Genomic DNA, 15,162 nt, shown 5'->3' on the forward strand with positions numbered 1-15,162 from the left:
CAGCAGCACTAATACATTATTAGGGGGTGTTCAAAACCGATTTGGTTTGAAAGATGGACAGTATTCGGATCAAATATAATCAATTAGGTCTCCAAATTGAAAATTTTAAATTTCGATCTTTGTTCTGATTCGGTCCAATACTCTTTTAAAATTGGCTTTACAGCAGACTAATATACAAAACATGATAAGAGTTGCAAATTAGTCTGCTTTATCACAACTTCTTGTACTATTTTTTTAAAAAAAAAAAAACAAACCCATCTTCAACCATCATGCCACCAGCATCACAGCCACCCAAAACCCATCACAACCACCACCATCTCTCTGTCTTCCTATTGATCTACTTGTTTCGCGTTGTCCTCTTCTTCTTCCTTTCTCAACTCTTGTCTTCCTATTGATCTACTTGTTTTGCGTTGTCCTCTTCTTTTTCCTTCCTCAACAATAATAGCCTCAATCCCTAAAAACACCCTAGTAGCAAAGAGTGTAAAGTAGGGCCATTATTTTAGGGAAAGCATCTCCTCTGCGAAGACATTTTCAACCGCAACGGGCGTTGCTTTGGCTCGTGGAGGAAGGTTTCCTGTTATTCGTTGACCTTAGTCACGTTGCCTTCATGCTATTAATCATGTTAATTTACTTTACTACCCCCTATTTTACCCATGAAAAGACAACTTCATCCCTAGATAAAACATCACAAGTTTATCAGGCTGATGAACTTGTATTTTCTCAGAGTTTACCCAAATAAATTTAGGTCAGGCCCAATATACTTTTGTTTATCGTCTTCGTCTTCTTCTTCATCTTTAAACCCTAAACCTCTGCATTCTGCAAAATACACCAAATTCCGCCATTGATAAACTCTCAACCTTAGCTAAAAACAGGGCCAAAAATGCAGCTCTTCGACCTTAACATTCCATATTCAGAATCAAATAAACAAACTCGCTTGAAGTTAGTTGTCAAAGCAATGGAATTAGGTTATTCTGGAATCGCTTACAATCGTTCAATCAAAGGTGTAATGTCGGAATCCGACCGTTGCACAATTTCTCCATTTCCTCTTTTCTCTCTCCTCAAGGCCTCTCCTTTTCTCGCCTCAACTGTTTCCTTTCATCGTCGTCTCCTCGGAGTTCCCGAAAAGTCTGCGTTTCGTCAGTACACTCGTTTGACAATGTTGGTTGAAACATCTACTCAAGTTTCTGCTTTGAATTCGGGTAATCCGATTCTCAAGACTTATGATTTGATCGCTGTTAGACCTTTGAATCAGAATTCTTTTGATATTGCTTGTCAATCATCTCAGGTTTTTCATCATTTTTTTAATTGAATTTATCGTTTTAATCATTGATTTTGAGAATTTTGTTGAATTATTGTAAATTTTGTTGAATTTTCTGTTGATAGGTTGATTTGATTTCGATTGATTTTGCTGATAAGTTGCCGTTTCGACTGAAGCTTCCTATGGTTAAAGCTGCTATTGCGGTTTGATTCTCGCAATTTGTGTGTTTGTATTATTGTGATATTTTCTGTGTATTTGTTTGATTGAAATGGAAATTGAATTCGATTGCGCAGCGAGGGGTGTACTTTGAGATTATGTACTCAAGTCTCATGCAGGATGTTCAACTGAGGAGGCAAATGATATCCAATGCCAAGGTGTGATGATTGTTGATTTATATGGCTAATATTTACCTAGCATGCTATTTACTGCTAATTTAGTGATATTATGCGATTGTAATAAACACTAATTATTGGATTGTATTGCCTTGAAAACGAGAAACGAAAATGTAGCATGACACGTCTTATTGAAGTACCTTGTATTTTAGTTTCTCGTATATCTAAGTATTAGCAGTAGTTATTTGTCAGTGTCTAGGAAGGTTTTGCCATTTTTTGTTGAAAAAATTGATCTAATGTACAACTAAAAAAAAAAGTTTTTTCTAATGTTGCTTTTGTAGTTAGAACTACTGCTTTTGTTATTTGTGAAAACTCGTTTGCATTTGGAGAGGGGTTAATATGTGTAGTTTACTAATCGTTGAACTTTTCTTATACCCTATTCATAAATAACTCAAGCAATTTATTGACATCAGTTATTGGTGGAGTGGACTCAAGGCAAGAACTTAATTGTATCCAGTGCTGCCCCTTCGGTTCTTGAGCTTAGAGGTCCAAATGATGTGACTAATCTATTATCGTTGCTTGGGCTTTCAAATGAGTGTGCGAAAGCAACTATATCTAAAAATTGCAGGTTTGATTTCATTTTTAAAACCTCTATTCCTGCTTCTATTTTCCTCCTCAGGCAAGCTTGGGGGCATGATTAGTGCTTGATATATGTCACCTGCTGTTACCCTTTTCCTTATAACTACTAGTATTTTTTACCCTGCAGACTGTTACTAACCGATGGTATAAGGACAAAGCAGTTTTACAAAGAGGCAATGAGAGTTGACTTGATGCAGCCTGGAGTGCAAACTGGTCATAAAGAGCCTTGGATTGTTGATCATGTTGATTGGGACCCAATTTCTAGTGGTGAAGGTGATTTGTTTTTAGATGATATGGATAAAGCATTTGCCGAGTCTGGAAAAAGTTCCAAAACCATTAAATGCATTGATTCTTCTTCTATTGATGATCATATGCCATCACATGGTTTAAAATTAAACGACACAAGTTTTAGAACGGAGGGTAAACAACGTATGTCCACCAACTTTACAAAATGTCTGTCAACTTCCAAGGATCTCGAGGTGTCCAAAAAGACTGAGAAATTGCATAGTGAGCCAACTTCTTTGTGCAGCATGGATCAACAGGGCAATGCTGCTGAAAACTCTAAGCAAGCAGTTCTGCCCAAATCTCTGCTGGCTTGCAATAATGATGAGGATGGCAGTATTTATTCAGTAATAGCTCTACAAGAGTTGAAGAGCTCTGATGCACTTGAAACCACTACCTCTCCACTTTTACATAAATTAGAGCTGCAGGATCACGTTAATAATGCAGAAAATGTGTTCAGTGATTGTATGAAGGAAATTATCTCAAAAGATGATGGTTTGGATGTGGGCTGTATTGCTGGTTCAAGGAAGGAGGTTTTAATGAAATCTGAGGGTCTTAATTGCAATGGTTTACAGACTGATGAATTGATGTTAGCTTCTGATGTGTTGAACAGTACAGATGCTGAGATCTCAACTGATATGCAATCCTTTGATCAGTCATATATAACACACATTTCTAAATCATCTTTAGATGGAAAACCTCTGGAGCCACAAGAAGATTCAGTAACAGACAAAAACTTGACTTCACCTGCAAGAAATGTGATGGATTTGGACTCATTTAATGAGAGAAACAGTAGTGATTATTTACTACATTGTGACCAGCAACCACTGGAAGAGGTGGAAGAAATTAAGGAGCATAAGGGAGATCACACTGAAGTCAAAACTTACTCTGAAGAGTTTATAGTTGCCGATACCATGCTACCATTGGATCCTCACCAGCATGAAAAAAATGGAAATGATCTTTTAGTTGCAAAATCCATGTTTTCAGATGACATGATGAAATGCAGAAAACACGTACAAGAGGTTGGTGAAGCTGATCATGAATCTTTGGGCAAAAATGGATTAGGTGATGTACTAATCCTATCTTGTAATTTTAGTGTAATTTGTTTATGTTCTCGTTGCATATTCTTTTTATTGCTTTGTTAAATTCTTGACTGAAGTTCAACCAATACACCAACCATCATGCAGTATATCATTATTATGTGATCCTCCCTAAGTAGTTTTTTCTTTGATGTTGATGTTGATGTTGTTAATGGAGGTTAGAAAAGATGCCTGAAAACAGAGGAAGAAAAATCTACATTTTTATGTTTCTTGGAAATAGATTATCTAATTTTGTTTTACTCCCTGTCGAATAAATGCATCCCTTGGGATTGTGTGGAGTTTTTTTTGTGTTTGTTTGTAGCAGTTTTATATTGTGCAAGCGGGGCAAGTGGGTGATTTATTTATTTTAATGAAAAGACAATGGGGATCATGAAAGAGGGGATGTGAAAGAGATTGTTTTTTTTTCAGATATACTTAAGTGGGGACCATGAGAGAGAGAGAGAGAGATAATTATATTTTTTGAGTGTAATAATGGGAAGAGAGTGAAATGATAAAATGTGGTAGAAACTTACCAAGAATAGAAGTAATGCATTTATTTTGGAACAGACGATTAAGACAAGTGGTGTATTTATTTCTGGAATGATGCTTTTGCTAACTCTCTATATGCTATAAAATGCAGGTAATCATAAGGTGAAGCGACGGGATACAGGCAAAGTTATTAGGCTTCCTTTTAAGCGGTTATTTCAAGTTCAATTTAAGAAGAAAAGAAATTCCATCCTCAAGACCAGGAAGAGGTCAGTATAGGGAGAAATTTTGGAGTTTTTCTGGGGCTGTGTTGGCTGTTGTACATGTGAGGCAGTATATACAAATATACAAGCTTTGTTATTACCAGCCTTTTGTCTACATCATGTATTCATGTACTTATGCAACATAAATTCTTTAGAAGAGAATTTCTCATCCTGAGCTCATATTTTCATAGTTGGACAATTGCATTACTTCTCATTATCTGACCTACCTTATAGTTGAGACTTAAGGTTGTACAAATAATTTCACCAATTTTCTTAAATAGATGTTCAAGCCCTCTCAAACCTGTATTATCTTTTAGTCATTCACAGGTCCATGTAGCCATATGGTCGTGAGTCCATGAGCCATAATGAAAGTTCAGCTTGATTTGTTTGGGAGTTTGGGGGCTCCCAATAAGAGTTACCTTAAACCCTTATTCACGATTACTTGCCTGAATAAGACTAAAGGATTAGAAATAGTCCAATGTGAGAAAACTTGATAATAAAACAGAACACTGCAGGATTGGAAAGTTCAAAAGTTCTTCACTTATATTAAGACTATAAAGTCCTTCCTTTGGTCCCTACATTTTTGAGGTGAGGGACAGCTGACTATATATCCTTGCATTTCTTTAGCTGAAATGATTGTCTTACTTGCTTTTTTGGTATGTTTATTTTTTTTTATTTTTAATATCCTATAATTTCTGTAATTTCATACTCAATCATTAGAAAATTGGGTATTAACTAACTAAAGCAAATGATTAAGGGCTTTTTTGTAAGTTTGGGAAAAATGAAGGGTATTTACTTTTTAGGAAACTACACGGAAATTTATTCTGGGAAGTTTATTGAAGTTAACCCTTCTACATTTCCAAAAATTATGGAAATTGCCACTGTTATATACACTATTTACATATAAATGTATAATATTGTAGAACTCCTCATTGGCGTAGCTTCCATTTTATTAGAGTACTTCGTATATAACTACATCCAAGCAATCATCTTTTGTATTGTAACTGTGCCAAGACACCATTGTTTAGATCTTGCTTTTTAAATATAGTCATTAAGATGCTTTATAAGGCTACTGGAGTAGGCATATTAGGATCAAATAAATATTTTTAAAAGAGTATACCTCACAATGTTACAGGTTCTCACTCTGAAGCTGAAGCTATGTGTAAAACAGTCGCAAATTTATTTATTTTTTCTAATTATTTCACTTTTTTGTTTAGTGTGCCTCATGGCCCTCACTTCAGTAAGGCACACTGACCTAAAATTTGCTTCTTGAAATCATCATCCACACCAATTATTATTATTTTTTAATATTATATGTAAAAAAGGCTATTTAAATCATTTTAATCCTATAAAAGATCATTGGGATTTTAAATTTTACATTAAGAAAAGAATTAAAATAACAGGGAGCTGTGGAAGAAGCATCTACTCGAGAAATCTCCTGCTTAGGTTAACAATCTTGACCTTTAGATTTTTCTCTCCCTACAAATTACCTCGACCCAGTTTCTTCTAGTGGAAAAAATTTGAGTGGACTTGACTGGGTAAGTGGCTTCGTTAATTCCAATACTAGAGTCTGGTGACGTGTGAGGTTAGCTACTTTAAAATAAGTTTGAAATTTTCCACCCATGTACTCTATATTTATTTCATGGTGGCTCTTGAATGAGAAATCTTGGGAGGGTGTACATTTTATTTCATGGTGGCTCTTGAATGAGAAATCTTGGAAGGGTGTACCTTTTATTTCATGGTGGCTCTTGAATGAGATATTTTGGGAGGGTGTACCTAACTCGTGCTTATTTCTTACCCCAATTTGGAGTGGTGAATAGGAAAACCAGTCATGTTCCTTGAAATTTTGTACACATAATTCTTATTTGATCTCCTATATTTAGCCCTCCAAATGAGATGATTGAATGGAAGAGATAGGGTGAGTGATATGAGAGGGGGTGGTTTACGGAGGGTGAACCTATAAAAAGAGATGGAAGACAAATATTTCTTTGGAGAAGTAACTAGGTAGTGCTTGATGTGGGGATGCTTAAGCCATTTGCTGTGACACTATTTGGCTTACTTTAGCATGATCATTTTATTTTGCCTGCTACCGATTTTTTCATGACCTGTGATGAACATATTTTTGTTGAATCATTTTATATATCGACTCTTCTAGGTGGACTAGGTCATAGAAAATAAGCTTGGTCGTGTAGTCGCATGTACAATATCTCATGATTTTAATTAATTATTTATTTTTATTATTTTAGACACTGGAGAAAATCTCACTAGTGTTATGTCACCTTGTTCAGTATATGAAAATTTTCTTTTCATTTTGTTTTAAACATATTGTTTTTCACTGTTGTAAGTATTTGTTTTCGAACCTTGTTAATTAAAAAAGGGGTTTTAAATCTGTATGACTAAAATTTATGAGAAATTTATGAGAACCCTTTGTACTTGTGATTTTGATTGTATATGTCTGCTTTATTGCTCTTGCAGTACTGTTCTTTAATGGATGTCTCAGTGTGATTTCAAAACACTTGTCGCAGAACAATCTATTGTTGAATGGAGTTGAAAATCTGCTGCACAATGGTCTTTACATTATAAGACAGCCTATGTTTGATTCCATGATTTAGGTGGAAATTCCGTAATTAGGTGTTTGGTTATTTGTTTGACAAAAATAAACATGAAGATGGAATGAAAAAATTATATATGCATATTGTGGATTCCATTGATAATATTTGCAGGTCAAGATTCACTGTCAGGTATGCTCTATTCTTCTAAATGACCTCAGTGCATCCACCATAGTATTACATGCTCATCCACCCCCCAGAAAAGCTCTTTAGGAACATGTGATTTGGGTTATAGTATGCTGGTGTACTTGTTGAATATTTGAAATTATATTATATAGCCAATTATGTTCCCATACCCATGCATGTGCTTGCACAATAGAACATACCGTATTCCAAATACACTGGTCCATTCAATGAAATCATTGCTGAAATATTTTGTTTCTGCTGTGTAAGACTCCGAATTCTTCATGGCTAAGCAATTGGGGACTATTACTTGCTTCATTGGAGGAGATGGAGGTAGTGGATTAGTCAATTCTATTTATAATGTTATGTTATAGCGGCTATTACAAAAATTCATTTAGTCTTATACTTTGCATTTTTCTTGGAAGGCATCACATGATGGAGACTCATCTTTCAGTAAATAGACCCTGAAACCTGGTATTTTAGGTTTATAGCCTTTTATCCCATTACTTAATCCACTTGTATATAGAAAAGTACCATGCCTCCCTATGCCTTTAATCTTAATGATGGCGTTCTCTAGGTTAAAGGATTCCTAGAATATACTTGAGGAACATTCCTTTTTTACCCAGCTGCTTCCTTGTCTTTAGCATTTAGACCTCACAGTCAGATTGTATGTGTTGCTGCTCAATTCACATGTGAAGGTGGATCATTCTTGTTTTTGCTATTATTTAAATAAAAATACTTTCTTTTGTTTTTCATTGTGTTGGAGATGAGAAGCTAACAATATGATTGCTTTTGTATACCTTCTTTCCAACCAGAAGTGGATTTCCTTGCAGGGAATAAATGCATGGGGATATGGCATCTAGTTCTTGCTACCTGAGCTAGAGAAACCTCACAATGTGTCTGCCTTGCACTAGCTAATAGGTAAACAGGCTTAAAGGAAGCTGTTACTGGGTAAATCTTTGCTGAAAGTGGTGCGTGTAAATCCCTAGGTGTCCCCATGAGGTTTTAATTTATTTTCATGATTAAACGTGTGATTCCTTTTTTCCTTTTAATACTTCCTGGATTCTACTGCAAGTTTCCCAACTCTTTTGCTAACTGATAGAAGTGCTACTCATGTGCTAGCTGCATATCTTGTGTTATGTTTCTGGTGGGACATAGGCACGTAGCCTTACTGGCACCTGGAAGTATAATGGTTAACAAAATAATTATAGCAATTGGCGGCTGCTGATTTTATGATTTATCATCTGAATAATTTGTGTGCATCTTATTCTATAATGAAAGATAATGATGATTTAACAACTAATGCCTTTTCCCATTTAATAGGGGGCAGGTAGGTTGCGGCTCCATGTCGATCTAAGCAGTAAGCATTATGTCGGTCAGTAACTTAATTCTATTCCTCTTTTATTATCTTTTTTATTCTGTCATGTGCATAGCCATTTTCTGTTCTATGTGATATTTCTAAATTATAAAATTGTGATGGTCCTATCCTCCAGGCCACAATTTTTTGGGGGATTTTCTAGCTATCAGACTACAGATGTTTTATTATTCTTTAGTTCATTCCGTTACGTTTTTTTCTTCTTTTCTCCTAATATATACCGCTTGGCAGTATTTTCAAGAGCTTGAAGTTATTTAATTTCACTTAAAATACTATGAGTTGCTTTTGTGATTTAAATATGCAAACTATGCAAAACTTCCTGCTTAAAATTGCGCGAATTTATCTCGAGGAAGGTAACCATTATTATATGGTGTACACTAAACATAATAAATATCTATGAATTTGTGTGATATTATTTACATGCCAAATTTTCTAGAGTCCAACTTTGATATCTATGATAGTTAACATCTTTGAATATACTCCCCCTGTTCTCCCCCCTTCTCTCTGTCAATCACAACGTAGAAGGATTGCACACTTGCAGGGTATTTTTGGAGACCCATGTGATATAGAGATAGATAGATAAAATCATTGGCCTAATAAAATAACGTTGCAAATAATATCCTAAAAAGGAATATATTGCTAATTAGAAAGGAGAAAGTATTGTGTTCTGGACAGGTTTGTATGGTTAATAATAGGGGTGGATGTATATACAACAAACCAGAGTCTGAACTCTGAAGTTTCTAAATATTAATTAAGGATTATAATACTTAAAATAGTTATTAAAAAGAAATATGCTAGGCATTTGACTAATATGAAGTAAAAACTGAAAGCTAAAAAACTACCAATGACATGACAGGTGTCCACAGTATATTAATAAAAATTAACCATTTGCAAATTTTAGATTACACCGCGGGTTGGTAACCATTTGATGATACTGTAAACCATATTCTGAATACACCGCTGGTTGATAACCATTTGATGGCACACTAAAGGCATTGGGCTTACATAGAGTTTGAAATATTTTTAATTAATCTAATCATTTAGTAAATTGGCTAGCAATTCCGTCAAAGACGGGCAGGTAGTTTTACTAATATTATAATATGTTAGTTCCACGAGCGGCCGACAAAAGGAAAGTTGGCCGCCAAAATAGAGATTTTTTTGTCATAGTTTTTGCTGATTATCATTATGAGTTTCATCAATATAATATGCTTAGTAGGCATAATTAAGTGTAATCACATTATTAGTGTTACAGATTAAAATATGTAGCGATATTACAGCATTCTTTCTAAAAGCCTGTCCAACTTTTATTTAATGTTCTATGGGGCCAAATAATGGCGTAGAACTTGAACTAGTTCTGAATTGATTGGGGCATTCAAAATGATGTACACTTATTTTTTTCATGCATGACCCCGTCATGCAAAATACTATGCAAACTACTTTGAATGCTTATCAATTCTAGTACCAAGTTACTTAGGATACTTCACCCACCAGAATTATATACATGATGAATTCCTAGGATTGCTGCTTGCTGTATGCTGCAATTTGAAAACAATGTTTGACACTTAAAAGTCTAACAAGCATTCTAACTGATAATGGACATTCTTCAAGGAACTAAATTGGTAGAAAGGGAGTTCAGGAGATGAATCCACTGCCCTTCATCCTCATCGTCTTCATCACCTGCCATCTGATTCCATTGTAGGTCTTGGAAAGTGGTAGGCTGTTCGATTTCATCGTTCCTTGCAAATCGACCCCGTATTCTTGGCCTGCTGTCTGCTAATGTCTTCCTGCATGCGTACTGATGGCCAAGCATTGCAACCATAGAAGAGTTAGTTAGGTGTTCTTTCTGTGCTATATGAGAAAGATATAAAATGTTATCAAATATAAATTAATCATCTGGACTAGGGTCTGTAGGCTTTCCTAATGATAATTGAAATTCAGTGTTTGATTTGCTTCATTTGCAAGAAGTTACAAACACGATTAATACCTGGTTGCTCTACTCATTCTAATCTACAGTGCTATTTTGATGATTGACTGCCTTTACGCTGAATATATTTTGTTTATTAGTGGTAATGACTGTAATTCTCAGCTTTCTCATGTCACCAAATCCTTTATTAGTGGTAATGATTGTAATTCATCTTGAATTGGACATGTTTCAATTTACCAGGTTTATTGTGGTTAAGCCTGCTAGAATTCTGGAATCTTGAAGAATTTACAGTTTTAAGTCTTACCTGTATTTTTTTGTTGAAATTTCTCTGGTTTCTCTTGCTGCGATACCTCTCAATTCTTTCTTTTTTCTCTTCAGGACTGTAGCGACATGCCTTAGTCATACCTTCAATGATAATGCTTGTACTTTCATTTGCCAATGGACTTCCAACCGGGTGGTGATGGTGGTGGCGTAAGGTTTGGACTCCCTGTCATGAGAATGAGCAATTATGTTAACTAGAAGGAATCTGGTTTTAAAAGTAAGTGGCGTTTCCTGATTTATGTATATATTGTCGTTTTAATAGGTTTCCTAAGTTGTAACTATTAAGATAATGTCAGTAATATTTGGGTATTTTCGACATAGTTTAAAATGATTTGAAGAATTACCTGATCCAAATCACCTGTGCTAAAAACCCTTCTAACTGACCCAATATCCAGGTCATGAAGTCCAACAGGAGACGAATCATGCTGGTAAAACCCGTTTTTATGGAGTGAATGGCTACTGAGGCTTCGCTGCATCAAAGAGGCAGTAGTATTTGGTGGGTGACTACTGGTACAACTCAGAGGTGAATTTGGTGAGCCTATGTAACTACTGCTAGTACACCCGCTCCCAGTACTTGTATTCCCATTGGCATTTGCTAGCATGAAAGCTTCGTTAATAGAATCGAAATCTCCTGCAAGTGACTGGACCAACATAGGCGATAAATTCGAAGGGTAATTTTGGTTAATGAAATCAGCGGAATGATCAACAAAAGAGCTGTTATTCTGACAATACATGGTTAGTGTTTTGTTTTTCAGAAATGAAATACAAGATCTTGAAAATTCAAATGAATATAAATGAAGATTCTTTGTGCTCTTGCCAACTTGTATATATATGAGATTATTGCTAGGAGCTTTCTCTAATGCAAAAGCGTTGACTCATTACCTACATTCTTGTCTCTCTAGCAGTACCAGTGTACCACCACTTCCTCAGTTCCCCACCCAAAAAAGTAATTACAGTAACCTTTTCCTTAATCTATATTAATCATACCTTAATAAAGAGTTTTTAATCTCATGTAAAGTCTAATCAATCCTCTTATTTACACTGATGTCTTTTAACTTTAAGATTATATTTTGTATACGTAGTATTATTTTTTGCCTCAGGGGTCACTTAAAGGTTTCATTTAGGAATTAACTTAGGCTATGTTTCATGATCTAATTATCTTTAACTATAAATTCTATTATATTCAATTAGCTCAAAAGAGAGTTAGATGTCCTTTATTTTTATGTAAAACCTTCAAATTTTTGCGAAAATAGATTTTGTTAATTAATTGTTGATTGGTATGTTAATAAAATGTATTTTTATCATCTAAAATTAAAAGTAAATTTATTCCCATGTGTTTTAGAGGTAGTAATAACAGGCTAAATACAGTAAAAACTAGTAAAAGATAGGATGGAAAAAGAGAAAGGGCCCAAAATGAAGATAAGCAACAGTAAAATGATAGAAAACGAAAACCCCACCCAAATTTTGATTCTCTTTCCGGCGGGGTTGCGCGGGGTCTACGGAAGATAGACTCGTTGAGAAAGACTCAATTTGCAGCATTTTTTCTTTTTTATATTCAGCCCCCATGTGATTACCATATTACTCATACGAGTAACACTCATTTTTATTTTATTTTTTTAGGTCACCTTTTTATTATGTAGAAATGGAGTAGATACATAATTAAATTAGTTAATAACTTTAATAAGGTAGGTACTTTCTCGGTCTTGTAATAATTATAATTCAAGTATCGTATCTTATAGTCAAATTTTGTATTCAATAACCTTTTTTAAAAAAAAAAATGGTTTTTGGTGTAGAAAGAGTCATAAAATTTAATGATTTATGAGTAAATGATATGTAATTGACTAATTTCATATATTAGGTACTTTTCTCAAAACTATATCTCATAAATTCTCAAAAGTCAAATGTAACACTTAATATGAGACAAAGGAAGTGACTCAAATATTTTTCTCAGAGTTACTAACTTAGTTCAATCTAAAACATCTTCGAGGTTTGGATGGGGTAAGAAAATACTACAGTACTTGCCTCCAAAGACCAAGATCTAACCGTTAGAATAAAACTATGCCTGGTAAGTATGCTACTATTCTTGTTGTTGTTGTTGTTTTTGTGTGACGTTGACACTGGCTCTCCATCGTTGACTAAAGAGTAATTAGGTTTCAAATAATTTAGTACTAATATTAAGGTGGTTGTTTCATAAGTTATTGTCATTATTGTTAATGTCAATATATTGATGTTTTCATTTACTCATATGTAATAAGTTATTAATCTCAAAAAATGTTACATTTTTAGTTATAAACCATTAAAAATTAAGTAGGATTAAGAAAAACTTACATGGCTACACCCATTCAATCATGCAATTGAGGTAGTTCAACATTGTAGATGAGAAGAACAAGTTTTGCCTCATCAGTGTCATCAGAAGCTCAAAATTAAGGAGGGTTTTTTTTTTTTTTTTTTCTAAATAATTTCCTGATTTGGATACATAAACTTTATCTAGGATTGTAAAATCTTACCTACCAAATATAAATAAATAAAATGTACAACTTTTTAATTGATCAAAACTTAGCTGTCATTATTATCTCAAAGACGTAGTTATCTTTCCGAGCATGCTTCTTAATTAAAAGATGACTCTTGTTGCTTTCTTGATGCATGCTTGCTACAACTTTTATTTTTTAATCCTACAAACATTTTGATAATCTCTCTTCTTAAATTTGTTTCAATATACATTTTCGAAATACCAATTCTAATGTTTTTTATTAAGGAATTTTTAACATGAGTGGATAAACCTTTGCTCGATTCTCCAATAATAGACTGACCTTTAAATCTTCCCATTTTGGACAGAAGTTTGCATTTTTTTTCTCCCTAAATGGACCAAATAGGTCACCCAACCTGTTATATCAGGTAAAATGCCACTTGTCATTTTATCATTGGTTAAGCTTTTTTTTTTTTTTTTTTTTCTTTCTTTCTTTCTTTCTTCTTTCCTCCTGATCCCTTTTCCCTTTCCCTTTCCTTCCTCCTTCCCTCCATTAATTCCGACCACCGCAGCCGATCTCTTTCTCTTTCTTCAATTCCCTCCCACCGCCGCCGCCTCTCGTCGCCCATCTCTCTATTTTTTTTATGGGTTTCAGGTTGGTTGAATAGAAATTTGGGGTGGGTTTTTGGTGGTTAGGGGTTCGTTTCGGTGATTAGGGGGTGGGTTTGGGGTAACTATGGTGGTATTCCGGAGTGGGTTAGGGGTTGGTTTCGGTGTGATTGATCTCGGCCTTCGCTGGCGTTAGGGAAAAGGGTCGGCCGGCGTTAGGGAGGGTGGAAAAGATCGAGAGGGGTTAGGGGTGAGATTACGCAGGTTTAGCAATGGAGGCGGGGGTCGGTCCAGTGGGGTGGGGCTGGGGTGCTAGTGGCGTTCGATTCAAAGATAGGGCCATGGGTTTTGGGGTGGGTGAGGTTTCAGTTTCAGGGTGGGATTTTGGGGTGAAGGGGTTGGTCTGGTTGGGTGGGGCTGGGCTGTCGGGAAGAAGGTGTGGGTGGGTGGCTGGGGGAAAAAGGAGAGGTGGTCTGCGGTGGCCGGAGTGAGTGAAAGGTGGTCTGTGATGCGGTGGCCGGAGTGGAAGGTGGTCTGTGCTGCGGACCTGCGGTGGCCGGAGTGGTGGGTTGGGCGCTAGCAGTCGCCGTCAGACGGAGGGAGGAAGGGTGGCTGGTAGTGGGGTCAGGGAAAGAGGGGCTGAGTGGATTGGAGGATTGATTTTTTTTATTATTATTTTTTTATTATTAAAGTTGACTTGAATAACCGGTTGCAGGTAAACTCAGTTCATTATGGGCGAAAAAATGCAAAATTCTGTCCAAAATAGGAAGATTTAAAGGTCAGTCCATTATTGGAGAATCGGGCAAAGGTTTATCCACTCATGTTAAAAATTCCTTTTATTAATACAAAACAAGAGTTATTAATAATAATGGTAAAAAATTTACCCTAACAAACATGAATAGACGACAAAAGGAAATGGAGTTAGCACTTGTCAGCAAACTGACCCTTTTATTTAAAAATAAATAAATAAATAAATAAAATACAATATATATGTGGAATTACATGATCTGATCTAAATCAAAGCCTCATTTGTGCAAAGCTTAACATAAATGAAAATCATTAAAGTGGTGATTAAACCATTTATGACTTCAACATCCCAAATTTATTCTCATATATTGTTTGTGTAGGGGACCTCAGCTCAGTGGCATCAGATTCAGTATAATTTCAAAACGGGCCGGGTACCCATATATGATCTAAATCTAAATAAAGCTGGAAAACATACATTACATAATATACAGTGAAATGATGTAAAATATGGACTTTGAAGCAATATAGATATATAGGCAGGTACATTACATTACTATATGAATGTGAAAGAGAGCAACTAACTAGAATCAAAGTACCTTGACGTTTCATTACATGGTTGGGCAACCACCAATTCAGAACCAATCGCCT

At 35.2% G+C, this 15,162-nt stretch overlaps 2 protein-coding genes across 5 annotated transcripts; one reads left to right on the forward strand and one right to left on the reverse strand.

The window, feature by feature from the left end:
* The first annotated feature begins 300 nt into the window (after positions 1 to 300).
* LOC110688496 lies at positions 301 to 10,871 on the forward strand. Of its 4 annotated transcripts, none has more exons than XM_021865256.1 (9): positions 301 to 1,285; positions 1,384 to 1,461; positions 1,552 to 1,632; positions 2,064 to 2,218; positions 2,357 to 3,576; positions 4,231 to 4,345; positions 7,887 to 8,042; positions 8,395 to 8,446; positions 10,749 to 10,871. In XM_021865256.1, the coding sequence occupies exons 1-7, from the start codon at positions 881 to 883 to the stop codon at positions 7,909 to 7,911; spliced, it is 2,079 nt and encodes a 692-aa protein (XP_021720948.1). In that variant the 5' UTR covers positions 301 to 880; the 3' UTR covers positions 7,912 to 8,042; positions 8,395 to 8,446; positions 10,749 to 10,871. The 4 variants fall into 4 exon arrangements, with proteins under 4 accessions (XP_021720948.1, XP_021720947.1, XP_021720946.1 ...); XM_021865255.1 differs by having other exon boundaries at positions 7,887 to 7,992; XM_021865254.1 differs by having other exon boundaries at positions 7,887 to 8,446.
* On the reverse strand, positions 9,729 to 11,683 carry LOC110688497 (two-component response regulator-like APRR5). Its single transcript, XM_021865258.1, has 3 exons — positions 11,036 to 11,683; positions 10,675 to 10,857; positions 9,729 to 10,241 (listed from the first exon to the last, which is right to left on the reverse strand). Exons 1-3 carry the CDS (start codon positions 11,423 to 11,425, stop codon positions 10,050 to 10,052), a joined length of 765 nt encoding a protein of 254 aa, XP_021720950.1. The 5' UTR covers positions 11,426 to 11,683; the 3' UTR covers positions 9,729 to 10,049.
* Positions 11,684 to 15,162: the final 3,479 nt, after the last annotated feature.

Source organism: Chenopodium quinoa, unplaced genomic scaffold (genome assembly GCF_001683475.1).
Source record: "Chenopodium quinoa cultivar QQ74 unplaced genomic scaffold, ASM168347v1, whole genome shotgun sequence".
In the NCBI taxonomy this organism is placed as follows: domain Eukaryota; kingdom Viridiplantae; phylum Streptophyta; class Magnoliopsida; order Caryophyllales; family Amaranthaceae; genus Chenopodium; species Chenopodium quinoa.

Bases quoted from the DNA above. Each gene is read 5' to 3' on its own strand.
- LOC110688497 (XM_021865258.1), bottom strand. From the start codon at position 11,425: ATGTATTGTCAGAATAACAGCTCTTTTGTTGATCATTCCGCTGATTTC. The intron at 10,858-11,035 runs GTAATTCTTCAA...TTCTCATGACAG, and splicing joins GCACAGGTGATTTGGATCAG to GGAGTCCAAACCTTACGCCA. The intron at 10,242-10,674 runs GTAAGACTTAAA...CTTGGCCATCAG, and splicing joins ATTTCAACAAAAAAATACAG to TACGCATGCAGGAAGACATT.
- LOC110688496 (XM_021865254.1), top strand. From the start codon at position 881: ATGCAGCTCTTCGACCTTAACATTCCATATTCAGAATCAAATAAACAA. The intron at 1,286-1,383 runs GTTTTTCATCAT...TTCTGTTGATAG, and splicing joins TTGCTTGTCAATCATCTCAG to GTTGATTTGATTTCGATTGA. The intron at 1,462-1,551 runs GTTTGATTCTCG...TCGATTGCGCAG, and splicing joins TGGTTAAAGCTGCTATTGCG to CGAGGGGTGTACTTTGAGAT.